This window comes from Melitaea cinxia, chromosome 16 (genome assembly GCF_905220565.1).
Source record: "Melitaea cinxia chromosome 16, ilMelCinx1.1, whole genome shotgun sequence".
NCBI lineage: Eukaryota > Metazoa > Arthropoda > Insecta > Lepidoptera > Nymphalidae > Melitaea > Melitaea cinxia.
The window spans coordinates 657,735-672,116 of NC_059409.1; the positions used below are offsets into that span (position 1 = coordinate 657,735).

At 39.0% G+C, this 14,382-nt stretch overlaps 1 protein-coding gene across 1 annotated transcript; it reads right to left on the reverse strand.

Annotated features, from left to right (window-relative positions):
• Positions 1–5,127: 5,127 nt before the first annotated feature.
• On the reverse strand, positions 5,128–9,641 carry LOC123661140 (interferon regulatory factor 2-binding protein-like B). The gene is made up of 4 exons (XM_045596133.1): positions 8,777–9,641; positions 6,138–6,380; positions 5,511–5,737; positions 5,128–5,253 (listed from the first exon to the last, which is right to left on the reverse strand). Exons 1-4 carry the CDS (start codon positions 9,456–9,458, stop codon positions 5,128–5,130), a joined length of 1,278 nt encoding a protein of 425 aa, XP_045452089.1. The 5' UTR covers positions 9,459–9,641.
• Positions 9,642–14,382: the final 4,741 nt, after the last annotated feature.

Genomic DNA, 14,382 nt, shown 5'->3' on the forward strand with positions numbered 1-14,382 from the left:
CTGTTGGTCAGACACAGCGGCTCCGGCATTCTCTCTGCTCCCGTGCGCTCTGTTGACAAGGAAGTCACATTTTAGCCTTGGATTTAATTTAAATTATAATATTTTCATTGTACAATCAAATATATCTGATTTGTTTATTGTTATGTCATGGAAACATAAAAGAGGATTAGTTTATGATAGTAAACTAATCCATTTTTATATAATTTTGATATTAAAGTTATGAGTTGTTTTGATCTTCATATTTCTTTTAAATGGTAAAAAATTAGATACGAAAATGACTTGCAAAACGCCACCATACACGCAAGAGGCCAGGAACAGTGCTTGATGCTTCTGATTTGACGAGTACCGATCGGACGAAGTGTAGCTTATATGTACGTTATATAAGTATTATTATTATATTATATTCTACTTTGGTGTTTTAGAGTATGTTGTGTGACTTTTATGAGAAGATATTTTCAGAAGAAGGTATCTTTTTACTAAAAAAGACAACGTTTGATAACTATACTTAGGTGTTTTTGACCAAGAAATTTAAGTGTTAATTTTTTATCATTTTTATTTTTAATTACGTTATAATACGTGATGTAATACTGCATATTTATATTATGCAATTTTTAGTTGTTTAGACGAGAATGCAATATTCGGCCGAACTCTGAATATTCGAATCCGCCGAGTCGGTGAGTAGTTACGTCATTTATTTTTAATCGATTTCAAAAAATGAGGATCCTTATTCGACTGGTTTTTTTTTTGTATGTTGTTTACGTCATAACTTTTGTAGTGTGACTGAGTATTCCGACTTCGATGATTCATTTTTTTAATCGAAAGCTGGTGAATGTCATGTGGTCCCATTAAATTCAATCGAGATCTCATGAGTGCATACTCTTTGAATTGTCTCTAGAAATGCGGAGGTACGTTTTTTTTTTTAAATATAAAACCGAATAAAAAAACGAGTGTGCTTTAGAGCACACGACTGAAGTAAGACTTACGAAACGTAACTCTGTCTATCTTCAATAACTTATATCTCCCTCTGAACTTCCGTTTACCTCGCCTGGTCACACCATTCGTAACTACTCGCTAACGTACATAACGCATTCCCTAAGTCAGGCGTGCGTAAAGAAGTTTTACAAAAAGTGATTATTTTTCGTCTATCTACATTGTATTACTGTCTTGTCGATGTCAATTAAAGTCGGTTCTGTTTCGTTTGCGAGCACACACAATTATTACCTGATTAGTGTTAAAGATGCGATGGTAACTTTGCGAAGTCTAAAAGTGTTTACCATATTTTATCAACGTATGTAAAAGATATTTTTGTGGATATACATAATATTACAAAGATATTGTAACGCAGCTGTAAACTTATAAAAAAAAAAAACATCCCGAAGGGAAACTCAAGCTCCAAGATCATAAATGCCTCGATTTTTTTTTTTTTTTTTAATAAATTAACTGTCAGAATTTGAAACAAAAGCCCTAGTAAAAAAACGTTAGACGTGACTACAGAACTACTAAAATATAGCTACTAAGCAGTAGTAACGTCGGTCAGTTGACTGACCTTCCTAACTGAAAATGCTTCCTAATGAAAACATTTTTTTTTTAACCACAAACCATTGTAAGGCATATATTATATATTGATTTAATTATGAAACTAAGAAAAGCCTAGAACCTGATTATGTATTTACTTTGTATACTTAATTCACAGTTTAAGAGTACTTAGAAAAATTAAAATAAATAATAATAATAATATTCTTTATTGCACACCATTAAAAGATACAAACAACAGTAGTATAATAGAGGAAGATGTACAAAGGCGGTCTTATCGCTAAAAGAGCGATTTCTTCCAGAAAAATTCAATGAAGTATAAAAATTTACAAGAAACAACAGTCAACATGCCTGAACCCAGTTTCAGAGGGCAACCATAATAATAAAGTTTGTTTCAAAACGCACCATGCACCAGACCAGCACATGTTCTATCATGTTACATGTTTACTTATTAATTACTCCTTATTTTAGACTGCCCATTTTGGTTCATGGCTCCTAAAACGTAAATGTACTTTTTTTTCAACAGTGAAATTTAAACGTTAAAGATGAGCCGCAACTGTCAATTGTCCGTACTGCGTTCGCAAAATCTTGAATCTGAAGCTATCATACAGGTATCCTGAATACCACGATTTTTTAAATTGCCGTACTGGCAATGTAAATTGTTTAGCCATGGTTAATATCGCTTTTTTATATATTCAGTTTGAAACATCCCTTGTATGTGTTTAACATATGTCCCTTTCTTCTTGAAGACGGGTCAAAGCTTAATCCAGTATATCCAAAAATATATCTTGTTACCAATGCTCAGATAATTCATAATTGTGTTTGCAGGCAAACAAAGAAAAACCGACTTCAATTAGATCGACAAGTAATACAACATAGGTAGACAAAAAAATTGTCAAGTAAATACGCATTATCAAAGATTACTCCAAATGTTGTTAATCAGATCTCGATGAAATTTAAATGTGACCACGTGATAAACATCGGCTTTCGATTAAATTCAAAATCATCAAAATCGGTACACCCAGTAAAAAGTTATGCGGATTTTTGAGGATTTCCCTCGATTTCTCTGGGATTCCATCATCAGATCCTAGTTTCCTTATCATGGTACCAAACTAGGGATATCTCCTTTCTAACAAAAAAAGAATTATCAAAATCGGTTCATAAACCATTGTGTTATCCCCGAACACACATATATATATATATATATATATTCACGGTCGAATTGAGTAACCTCTTCCTTTTTTTTGAAGTCGGTTAATAAAATTGATTTATCGCACATCGGTAATAAAAGGGATACCGGTGAGGAGGGGATCACAAATAAAAGGTCGATGTTATAAAATCACATCAATTGTATTTCACCAACATGTACAAGTATGTAACGTCTTAATCGAAGCATTTCATTTGCTGCTTACAGTAAGAAAGATACAAGTCTTCGTATTATTGTGGCGACAATCGCCATCTACAAACAAGCCTATTCGTACAGGCGGATTATTACTCTTTGAAATGTTAGATGGAAGTCGTAGAAATAGAAAACTTCAGTATTGTACCTTCATTGACAAGAGTCACATATTATATTTTGAACATTTTTACACGACAATTATTGATATCAGTTGCAAATCGTCAACTTTTTGGTCATAGCTAATTGGTTAACAACAACCTAAATGTTTCGGTTATTGTTGAACTTCTAAATAATTTAATATAACAAGATGATAGTCACACATTTTCACAATTTGACGGTTTGAAAAATGTAGACGAATGAAAAAATGTTCAAAATAATAGTGACTCGTACATTTCATTACAAAAACACAAACGGACCAAACCATACCTACTGAAGTAGACAAGAAATCTTACATTTAACATTTCAAAGGCATAAAAAATAAGATGCACACTTTGTGCTTACAATTCATTTAATATTGGCCACTCATTGGCGAACTTTATTACGACAAGCCCGACTTCGGGCGAAATCTCTTGATTACGATCAATTTCGAAATCTATCAGAAAGAGAAAAAAAAATTGCGTGCGTACAAAGTACATTTTCAGAAGTGAAACTTCTTTGGCAAGATAACTTTTTTGTAATAATTTAAAAAAAAAACGAATTGAAGTAAGCAAAAAGCCAACGTCACGGGGGCGTTCCCAGGCGGTCACCCATCCAAGTACTGACCGTACACATTCAACGTGGTATGGCCATTAAAAAATCTGTAACTCGTGACGCCGTGACGCGTTTGATCCGAAAAAATTTTAACCCTCATGTGCCTAAGAAGTTTCATTTCAAAAATCAATTATATAATTATTATCGAAAGAAAATATGGTTGTATGCATGTTAATTAATGTTATTACAATTTTAAAGCAATATTAAGAACACCAAAATATTAAAAGAGTACAAAAGAAAGAGTAAATATATGTATCTCCTTAAACATAGCAAAGGTGCGTTTGACCCACGAAACAATACACGCGATACGACTGCCGCACAAAAACTATACAGAGTGAGTTCACCGTGGAGCAAACAAATGTGATGTACATAAACAACTACATGTTCACGGTACTTAATAATACTGACCGGACCGTAACAATATCTAAAATATTTACAAGTAGACAAAGTATATACAACGTACGTATATGTACAAGAAACACTAAAATAAATTATGGACATCTCAATTTAATTGAATGCTCTGAAATACGCGATGCTCAAAGACGAAGCGCCCCGGGGCGACCCCGGACCGCCCCTCGCCCCGGGCGAGGGCCGGACTCGAGCGCGTCTGATAGTCTTCGAAATTGACACACTAACCGTATAACATTATGACATATATAATAATAATAATATAATGATAATTACTTCACTTTATACAAATATAGCAGCGAGTTTTAAGAGTTCCTATAACGGCCGCGTTCCCGCGGATCTGACAATTTGACATTTCACAAAATGACTAGGTACAAGCGACCCCGCTAATACTGCCCGTCGCCCACGCACGCGCTACTACGACTTCGAACTCCCGATCTCGAGCGACGACAAAAGAAACAGTCCTCCGGGCCGAATCTCACCGAACGAAACGATAACGGAACTCGAGCCACTCTGAATAAATCGCGTCGTAATATAAAATAAGACTATTTTTATGCGTCGAACGTGATAAATACAAATATACACCGAGCTAATATAATCTGTACAGAGCGCGTCGCGCTTCCGATAACCGAGAAACTACATCTTTACAGTCGGCATCGAATACATAAAATATGTCATGATCGTACATAGCGTAATACTCGTATAGCGTATAGAAATCACATATAAATAAATGCCAAGTCAACTATGGTTTGGGACCTAAAGGTAACTAAGAAAATGGCATCCGAAGAAATCCCAACACGACAACACAGTCGACAGTAACCATAAAATCTTCGAAAACGGATATGTACTACAGAATATCGATATCGCATCGCACCGCGCCCCGGACGCCAGGGCCGGCCGCCGGTCGAGCGCCGCTAATATGTACAGTGTGCGGCGCAGCGGCAGCCCCGCGAGGGCGAAGCCTCCTCCTGGAGGACGAGTGGCCCTCCCTACGGCGGGAGGGACAAGAGGAACAGTCGCGGCTGCAGAGCGCTGCCCTAGGTCTCCCTCTCCTTCTTCGGCTTGAATTCCTCACCGAGGATGGTAGCTATCTCACCCTGCATAAACGCCCAGGGGACTGTCGAGTTCGCAAGGGGGCACTTCTCCCCGCTTGGGCAATACACCTGAAAATAAAAATTATAGGTTAGTTTACTGAGGTTGGAGAATGTTCCCATCGAATAAATAACGGTTCGATTGACGAAAGTTGAGCCTTAATACGAATCTAAATACAAAAAGACATTAGAATGATGTCAATTAATTTTATAACAATTTATCAAATATTATATCGAGTATTTTAATACGTAACGTATTCTATACAACTTGCTTAAATAAATATTAACTGAACTGCAAGCTCAACTTAGAGTCAACACACGTCACTCACCTCGGAGCCCTGTTGCCGCTTGATGGAGTCCCTTGAGCAGGGGAAGCAGAACTTGTGGTGGGGTTGGCTTGGGCACTGGACGAAGTGAGTGTCTTCGAGGCGCTCCTGGCACAGAGTGCACTTAAGCAGCGGCGCGGCCGCCTCGCCCTCGCCCGCCTCGCTGGACGAGACCGACGTGGTGGACGACACGTGTCGCGAGCCCGACGACCGCCGACCGCCGTTCGACCCTGTCGGACAACCGGACTCGTTAGCCTCCGCTGGCCTAGCGGCGCCGACGTAGAGGTGCGTTCAATCGGGTCGCTCCGGCGAGCGGTCGTCGGGCCGCCGGACGCCCGCCCGAGTCCGACCTTGCGGCGAAACGGTAGCCGTAACGACTAGCGACACTGATCGACACGTTTTCTTTTAACATTCGTGTGACGGGAACTCGCCAAACGGACCTCTACATTGGACGGCCGAAAAGATCGCCTCTCTCGCGACTCAGGTGTTTGGTTCAATTGAATGAAGATGAAACAGATTGAACGACTACTGAATCCCTCCCCGACACTCATCGTCCACATTCGGAACCCGGCGGTGGCACGGTAGAGTGACGAGTCAAGAGTCCCTTCAAGTAGAGCGTGAGGGCGGTACCTGAGGAGTTGGGCGAATGTTGGCTGGACCGGCTGGCGGAGCGCTGGGGCGGCTGGGGCGGGGAGCCCCCGGCGGAGCGCGGCGAGCCGGGCGGCAGCGTGTCAGTCACGGACATGAGCGCCGCCATGGGGGACGGGCCCGCGCCCGGCCCTGCGCCCGCCCCCGACACCGGGGGCGAGCCCGCCGCGCGCCCCAGCGGCGACCCCGCCGAACCATTCGTTAGTGGAGCGCTGTTAGCGTATCCTGAGGAAAATCGTACATTAAAACTAATAAATAACAAAAATTAACGTCTCACGGATTTAGCTTCGATCCGTCTCCTACATGAAAAATCTTGTTGGTTGAATGGTAAATCTTAAACGTCTCACACTCAACACACTCGGATTTAGTGCTGTATCGGGGGGTCCGGAAACACACAATACATCTTAATGGTCAATACAAATGAATGCCGAGTGCGGGGATCGAACCCGCAACCGCCAGCGCAACAGCCATACGCCAATTCTGTGTCCGTTGCACTAACGTGTCATCAAAACACTATTTCTTTTTTATACAGCAATATGGAGCAAACGAGCAATCTAAGAATTCAAATCTCAACGGAAGCTGCCACCTACGTTACTGGACAAAGAAATGAAATAAGTATGACAAAGCTTATTAATTTCCGTTTAACTCATTTCAAAAGTCGTTACCAGTTGCTGAAACATGTGATTACAGCGCTAACAATGTGATATGTCAAGGAAAATAATACATAAAATGTATTTTGTAGCAACAATTAAATCATTTATCGAGTCAATGCGATTTATTGCATCATGCCTACAAGCTCTTTGTCTTACTTATAGCTATAATCTTCGTTAATGAAATCAGTTCTTTTTTTTAACATTTTCTATTAAAACGTCATTCTGTTAGTTTATTTTGGCAACGTTTTGAATAATTTTTGGCACGCAGCAGGTGTCGATAATGTATACCGAGTGCCACTTTCAATACGTTGTCGCGCTCGAACGACATCATTTCGATTTGTCCGAATAACCTCACATTCAATGTTGGATGACACATCGTTTGCGGTGGACCGGCGGATAGTAAACACACGTTCACACACGCACTTACGTCTTATAAATAGCATTGTGTGTTATTACGCGCTTACGTAGCGTGCCGATGTGTCATTGCTTGGTCTCAGCGTGGCGCTGGATCTTTTAGGCCAACCGAGCTAGTAGACGGGTAGGTAAGTAATGATAGTTGCTCGCCAGTATGGCACTCGAATATGCAACGGGTCATATCGCAAGTGCGGCGTTGCCAAACATCGCATTCCCAGGGCAGTTTCCTTACGTGTGCATTTGCCACTAGAGCAATATTTTTTGTGCCTCGTAAAATCTAACTCTCGTTGAACAACAGAAAAGTCTATTTTGAAATTTCTAAGAAAAACACTGCAATTTGGTATCACAAAATTACATCGCAAAAGTACCGTTTGCAAACTTTGGCATTGAAATTTGAAGTTTAAATATTCGACCTACTTCGTGTACGTATAGAGTAGACTCGTGAAAGTTTTATCAACAAACAACAATTGGCATGTGTTTATTGCAAAACGCCACATCAGATAAAACATCTCAAATGTCACAATGAAATGGAACGTAAACAGATAATTTATTAGAGTAACGTGCGAAAGGGCGCGAGCGGCGGTCGCAGTCCATATGGCGGTGGTGACGTCACGCGGTGACCTTTTTGGCCGGTGGCTCGTGGCGCGCCGCTCCCTACACACACGCCAACGGAATGTGGTCGAGCGACTCTGCCAAGCGTAGGCAGGCGGGCAGCCACTATATTTTTTCGCTCGACGGCCTACCTACATACGTACACGAGCGAAAATGTCGTCACGCGGCGTTGCCGCGCCGCGCTGTCGTACATGCACTCACATTACGTGGGCGGGCGGACGTAGCTGTGTGCGAGAGGCCGCGATCGCAGCGCGGGCTCGCTTTCGAGAACGCTCAACCGGTCCGACCGGTTTCGTATTTATGGACCGAGTTAATGCACCTACCTAGATATGAATCCCTTGGCGAATGTTCGTCGCTTGCGCAAAACGCCCAGCATCGTTCCACGTACACCGAACGCTGTACACATAAATATCGCCGCTCTTATCGCGCCGAGCGTGCCTTTTCCATTTTGTTAACCCGCTCTCTTATTGATAAACAACAGGATTTTTACTACGTTACATCAGAGTGAAATCTGATATAAAAAAATGCCGTTTTGAACTAATACTATTTGAGTTAACGATTTCATAATTTAAAACAAATTAAGAAATTATATATATTATTATTTTTTTGACTTCTTGACAATGTATTTCTACACAAAGTTATTATATTAATAGGTAATTTTGGAAACATGTTTATCTTTTTATCAACGTATTCTTCTTTATGTGAATTGTGTAAATTCTTATGAAAATAAATACCTTTGTTCTTATTACGAAATTGTCTACGCCCTACGAACTGTTACATTTGTAAAATATCAAACATAAAAACAATAGAGAACCTTTATTTATTGCCTAAATTCAAAATATTAATTTACTGGGGAGCTAAGAAATTATTTTATGTAACGACTTTTGAAACGCTTTTAACATAACATATATTATATATAAATGAATGAAATAATTGTAGCACTTAAAAACTTACCGTTAGTTTTAAAAGAAGATGCGTCGAACGATGGCGTTCGCATTGGATGTTTCTCTTGTTTGAAAACCCTGTCGGGCGCAAAAGGAGCAGCCAGAGATACGGCGGGCAAGGATTCCCCGCGAGTTAGTGGCGGCCGAGAGTGCTCTTCCAGGAGCCTCTTTGTGGGCTCGTGATGAGTTTGATGGTCATCGTCGTCCAGGGGTCGTTTGAGCGTCAGCCCGGGAGCGAGTCGGGCGCCTCCGTGAGTTGGAAGATGGGCCAATGGCAAATGAGCCAGTCGCCTACCCTCATGCTCCTCTCTCCTTCCGCCGTATTCCGCTAAGAGGCCCGCATTAGCGGCGGGTCTTGAGTGATGTAACGTAAATCCAGTGGCAGGTGCGTGGTGAGCCGGTGGGGCCGGCTGGCCCCGGGCCGTTGTTTCTGTTCCATTCTGGTGTGCTTCTAAAGGGGCCCGATGAGCTCCTTTGGCGTGAGTCGGCCCGCGGCCCTCTTGGAATCCGTGTGCGCGCTTCAACTGTCTCGCAGTCTCCAGGACCACCTCTATCCTATCTGCTCCCTCGTAGTTAACACATCCACGACAAACCGCCTCCGAAAAATCGTGCAACATCGCCCACGGCATACGGGGCAAGTCGCACAGGTAGCAGTGCTGGCGCTTCTGCATCACCGACATCTCGCCGCCGGGTATAGTACGGTGTGCGAGAGTTCGGCCTTCGTCGCTTCCCTTGAAAATTGTCACTGATTTATAATTCTCGTAACGATAAACACTGTCACCATGGTACACGGGCACTGGTATCACATGTAACGCGGGGCCGATCGGCTACGAGGCACTAGCTTCTCTAGCGGGTCGAAGAGAGACTGAGCTGAGCGGCGCGCGACAGGCGCGGTAGGGGGGTCGGGCGGCGGCCATTATCGAGCGGTGACGTCAGCGCGCGCACCGCGACGCGCCGAGGACGAGCCGTTAGCCCGACGCGGATGCGTCCCGCCCCGCCTCGCGCCCTCCAGCCCTGTAGTACCTATCGCGCGATAACGAACCCGATGCATGCACAACAAACCCGCAAAAGAAGAACATTACTGGGTTACTTTTTTCATTAGGAACGTAAAAGTTAAAGGCGTCATTCTTATTTTTAATACAACATAGATAGGTAGTTGGTTCATCTGACTACCAAAACTTTAGTCTGACAAATACATATAATCAATTATGAATGTGATAAAGTTACGTTAATCAGCGCTACCTACTTATATCGATTTACAAACAAGAGTGAGTCATACAGTTAACAGTTAGGTACTTTATAAAAATAGAAACAAAAACGAGGTAACGGTTAGAAAATAACGAATCATAAAGACTAGTCTATGTTTATGTAAATCTAAAATGTGTAAGTTAAATAAGACTACGCAAAAATATTCATTATAGCCTATTTCAGACGATAATTCATTCGCTAATCCATAGATAAGTTAACCGATATTATTCAACGAAAGTAAACAGCTGCCGACGTAGAATAACAATTAGTGCTAACGCGTAGCCGTCGTGTCCGATGCAGTAAATTTCAATCATTCTCACTCGGTTTCCTTCAAGGAGGCTGAGTTTTAAATTATTATTATTATCGAAGTCAAGCAGTACGAATGGATCCGGCTGGAAGACAGGAGCGGGGTAACGCGACCGGCGCGGCGTGGCGGCCATCTTGAGACGTGACGTCACGTGACGATTCAGCCGAGCGTGCCGAGCGGCAACGTCGCATAACAACCGCGTTGCCGCTCATTTATGTTATGTTTTAATAATAATAAAGGCATCGTTTTTTGTATGCGTAAGATCGGGGAAAACAGTTATGCGGTCAAGCAGTGACTACCACGGTGTCTTTGGATACTATACGATTATGGAACAAAAAATGTTCGAACTACGGTCCATCTTGACGAATATTCAAACAATACATTTCTTTCACGGGATTATAGTAGCAATTATTTCTAAGAAAACCTTTTTTTTTTTACTACGGTGTGTACTTTGACTAGCCCGTTGGCGCAGTTTGTAGTGACCCTGCTTTCTGCTCCGAGGGTTGTGGGTTCGATTCCCACCCCGAGTCTGGGTGTAATATAAATATTTATTTATATATTTATATATGTATTATTTATAAGTATGTTTCTCGAAAAAAAAAAAAAAAAAAAAAAAATATGTAGCTATAGTATACCAGTCGGCTGTTACCTATAACACAAGCATTAAGTTGCTTACTTTAGGAACAGACGACCGTGTGTGTATTGTGTAAATATTTATTTATTATTATTATTATTATTATTATTATTACTCTTTGAGAATACAAGTTAGTTTATAAAAACGATATTTGAATTTTTATGTATACGAATACAAATTATTGTTTGTTGTTTTAACTAGAAAAAATAGACTAAATTATTTGAAAGGATAACAAAGCTACTTAACTTACATTGGGTTTTTTAACCGACTTCCAAAAAAGGAGGAGGTTCTCAATTCGACTGTATTTTTTTTTTTTTTTTTTATGTATGTTACATCAGAACTTTTGACTCGGTGGAGCGATTTCGACAAATTTGCTTTTAATCGAAAGGTGGTGTGTGCCAATTGGTCCCATTTAAATTTATTTGAGATCTAACAACTACTTTTCGAGCTATATCTAATAATGCGTTTTTACTTGATGCTTTTTTCGTCGACCTACGTTGTATTATACCGCATAACTTTCTACTGGATGTACGGATTTTGATAATTCTTTTTTTGTTGGAAAGGAGATATCCCAAATTTAGTACCATGATAAGGAAACCAGGATCTGATGATGGGATCCTAGAGAAATCGAGGGAAACTCTTGAAAATCCGCAATAACTTTTTACTAGTTGTACCGATTTTGATAATTCTTTTTTTGTTGGAAAGAAGATATCCCTAGTTTAGTACCATGATAGGGAAACCAGGATCTGATGATGGGATCCCAGAGAAATCGAGGGAACTTCTTGAAAATCCGCAATAACTTTTTATTAGGTTTACCGATTTTAATGATTTTTAATTTAATCTAAAGCCGAAGTTTATCATGTTTTCAATTTCATCGAGATCTGATAACAACTTTTTGAGTAATCTTTGATAATGCGTTGTTACTTGACTATTTTTTCGTCGATCTACGTTGTATTACTCGTCGATGTAATTGAAGTCGGTTTTTTTTTCGCTTGCGAGCAAACACAATTATTATAGATCCATACATACTGATAATAAAATGGACACTATTATTTATTAATATAATTGTTAATGTGACTTACTTCCTTTGGTAAGTTAAAAAAAAAAGTAAAGTTTATTTACCTACGTTGGCTACGTTGTAAGTAAATCTAAAACCTAGAATTCCAGTTCCTAGACACACTTTTAGACAAATTTGGTTACGTTCCCGTTCGTAATCAAATAAAGCTTTCAGTTGAATCTGATTACTTGATTGCGACTTCGTTTATAGTAAAAAGACTTTAGAGCTAGGGTAAATAAGGAGTCACCTTAATATTAGTTATATTAGTTAATTTTAATTGTGCATTATTACCTATATTAAAATCTTTTAATATCAAACAAAATATGTTATAAAATTATCAAAATGTAAGGGAATTCGAAGTACAAGTTGAATGTTTATCGCTAAAATAGACGCGCCGTATCTAATCGTTAATTGTTTTTCATAATAATTGTGTTTGCTCGCAAACGAAAAAAAAAACCGACTTCAATTACATCGACAAGTAATACAACGTAGATCGACGAAAAAATAGTCAAGCAAGCGCGTTATCAAAGATTACTCAAAAAGTAGTAATCAGATCTCGATAAAATTTATATGTGACCACATGATAAACATCAGCTTTAGATTAAATTAAAAATTATCAAAATCGGTACACTCAGTAAAAAGTTATTACGGATTTTCGAGAGTTTCCCTCGATTTCTCTAAGATACCATCATCAGATCCTGGTTTCTTTATCACGGTACCAAACTAGGGATATCCCCTTTCCAACAAAAAAAGAATTATCAAAATCGGTACATCCAGTAGAAAGTTATGCGGTATAATACAACGTAGGTCGACGAAAAAAGCGTCAAGTAAAAACGCATTATTAGATATAACTCGAAAAGTAGTTGTTAGATCTCAAATAAATTTAAATGGGACCAATTGGCACACACCACCTTTCGATTAAAATAAAATTTGTCGAAATCGGTCTACCCAGTCAAAAGTTCTGATGTAACATACATAAAAAAAAAAAAAAAAAAAAAAAAAAAAAAAAAAAAAAAAAAAAATACAGTCGAATTGAGAACCTCCTCCTTTTTTGGAAGTCGGTTAAAAATGTGTTTGAAAGGTAAACTCGAAGTGCGTCACTTATCAGTTACCTTTTTTGCACAACAGACAATTCGTAACCCAGATATGCTTATTGAATAGTAAAAGTAATTAAATAATACTCATAATTTATGGAATAATAGCATGGTCATAGAAAAGGTATGAGGAACAGTAGATAATGAAATCCCATTTCATATTTTTAATAGCTATCTTGTTAAGGGAAGTGACGTTTCAGGCTGTAGTTTTACAGATATTTAAGAAGATAGATAATTCAATAGTAGTTCCATTGATATTTCGAAAATGGCGTCCGTCTACTACTGGACATAGGTCTCTGCATCCTACAATGTTAGCAGTAGGGGACAGACTATCTTAAAATACAACCCCGCAAACTGCCAATGCTGCAGTATCCGATGCACGGTTTTGATAGATTTTATTTGTACCTATTTATTGATTTGAAATTATAGAGGCAATGCATCAAAAAGTATTACTACGATTTTGTGAAGATCTTATTAGAATATTTTTAAAGAGTGTTAAACCTAAATCATCATATTTATCGGTGCAATGAACCAGTGGCAGCACGCATGCGCGGAGCTCGTCTGTCGTTCTAAAAACCAGCACGTGCCAGCTATGTTTATTTACATCTATTCTGAGGCCATAGACACAAGCAGATTAGTAAACCGCTTATTATACATATTTATCACACGGCCATATATATCTGTTGATTGAAGCTATTTATTGATTTTTAACAATGATCTGATATGCCATCGATTTAGTACAGCTAGGGTTGCCAACTTTTTTTGACAAAAAAAAAACGTATAAAATGGTTTGGATAGGAAAAAATAAAGTATTTGGAAGAAAAAAAAAAGTATTTTTCAAATTTTATATTTTTATTGCTTTAAAAACGTATTTTTGTGTGCCTTTAGCACATGCTAACAAATTTTTGTTATGTTTAAATGTTTCAAACTTGTTTAACAATCACTATTTAAATTTATATAAATAAAAATTCATTTCTAATTAAATTTATTGACGCTATATTTCTCTCTTCTCGCTACTTTAGATCCATTACTAAAAAAACCCTTTCAGTGAAAGCTTAAGTAGTGGGAACAGAGAGTAAGAATTTTTTTTTTATATTTGGTAAGCTATCAGGTGCATTTTTAAGTATATATTGCCATTTTTCAACTGTACTTTTCACTGAAAATGCTTTATCATCATTAGTGATTTTTTTGTCTTATACATTCGGAATATATATCCTGCATCATAATATTTAATCCGTCTTGTAATTTAGTTTTTATAATTATC

Bases quoted from the DNA above. Each gene is read 5' to 3' on its own strand.
- LOC123661140 (XM_045596133.1), bottom strand. From the start codon at position 9,458: ATGTCGGTGATGCAGAAGCGCCAGCACTGCTACCTGTGCGACTTGCCC. The intron at 6,381-8,776 runs GTGCTACAATTA...GATTTTCCTCAG, and splicing joins AACTAACGGTAAGTTTTTAA to GATACGCTAACAGCGCTCCA. The intron at 5,254-5,510 runs GTGAGTGACGTG...TTTTATTTTCAG, and splicing joins AGCGGCAACAGGGCTCCGAG to GTGTATTGCCCAAGCGGGGA.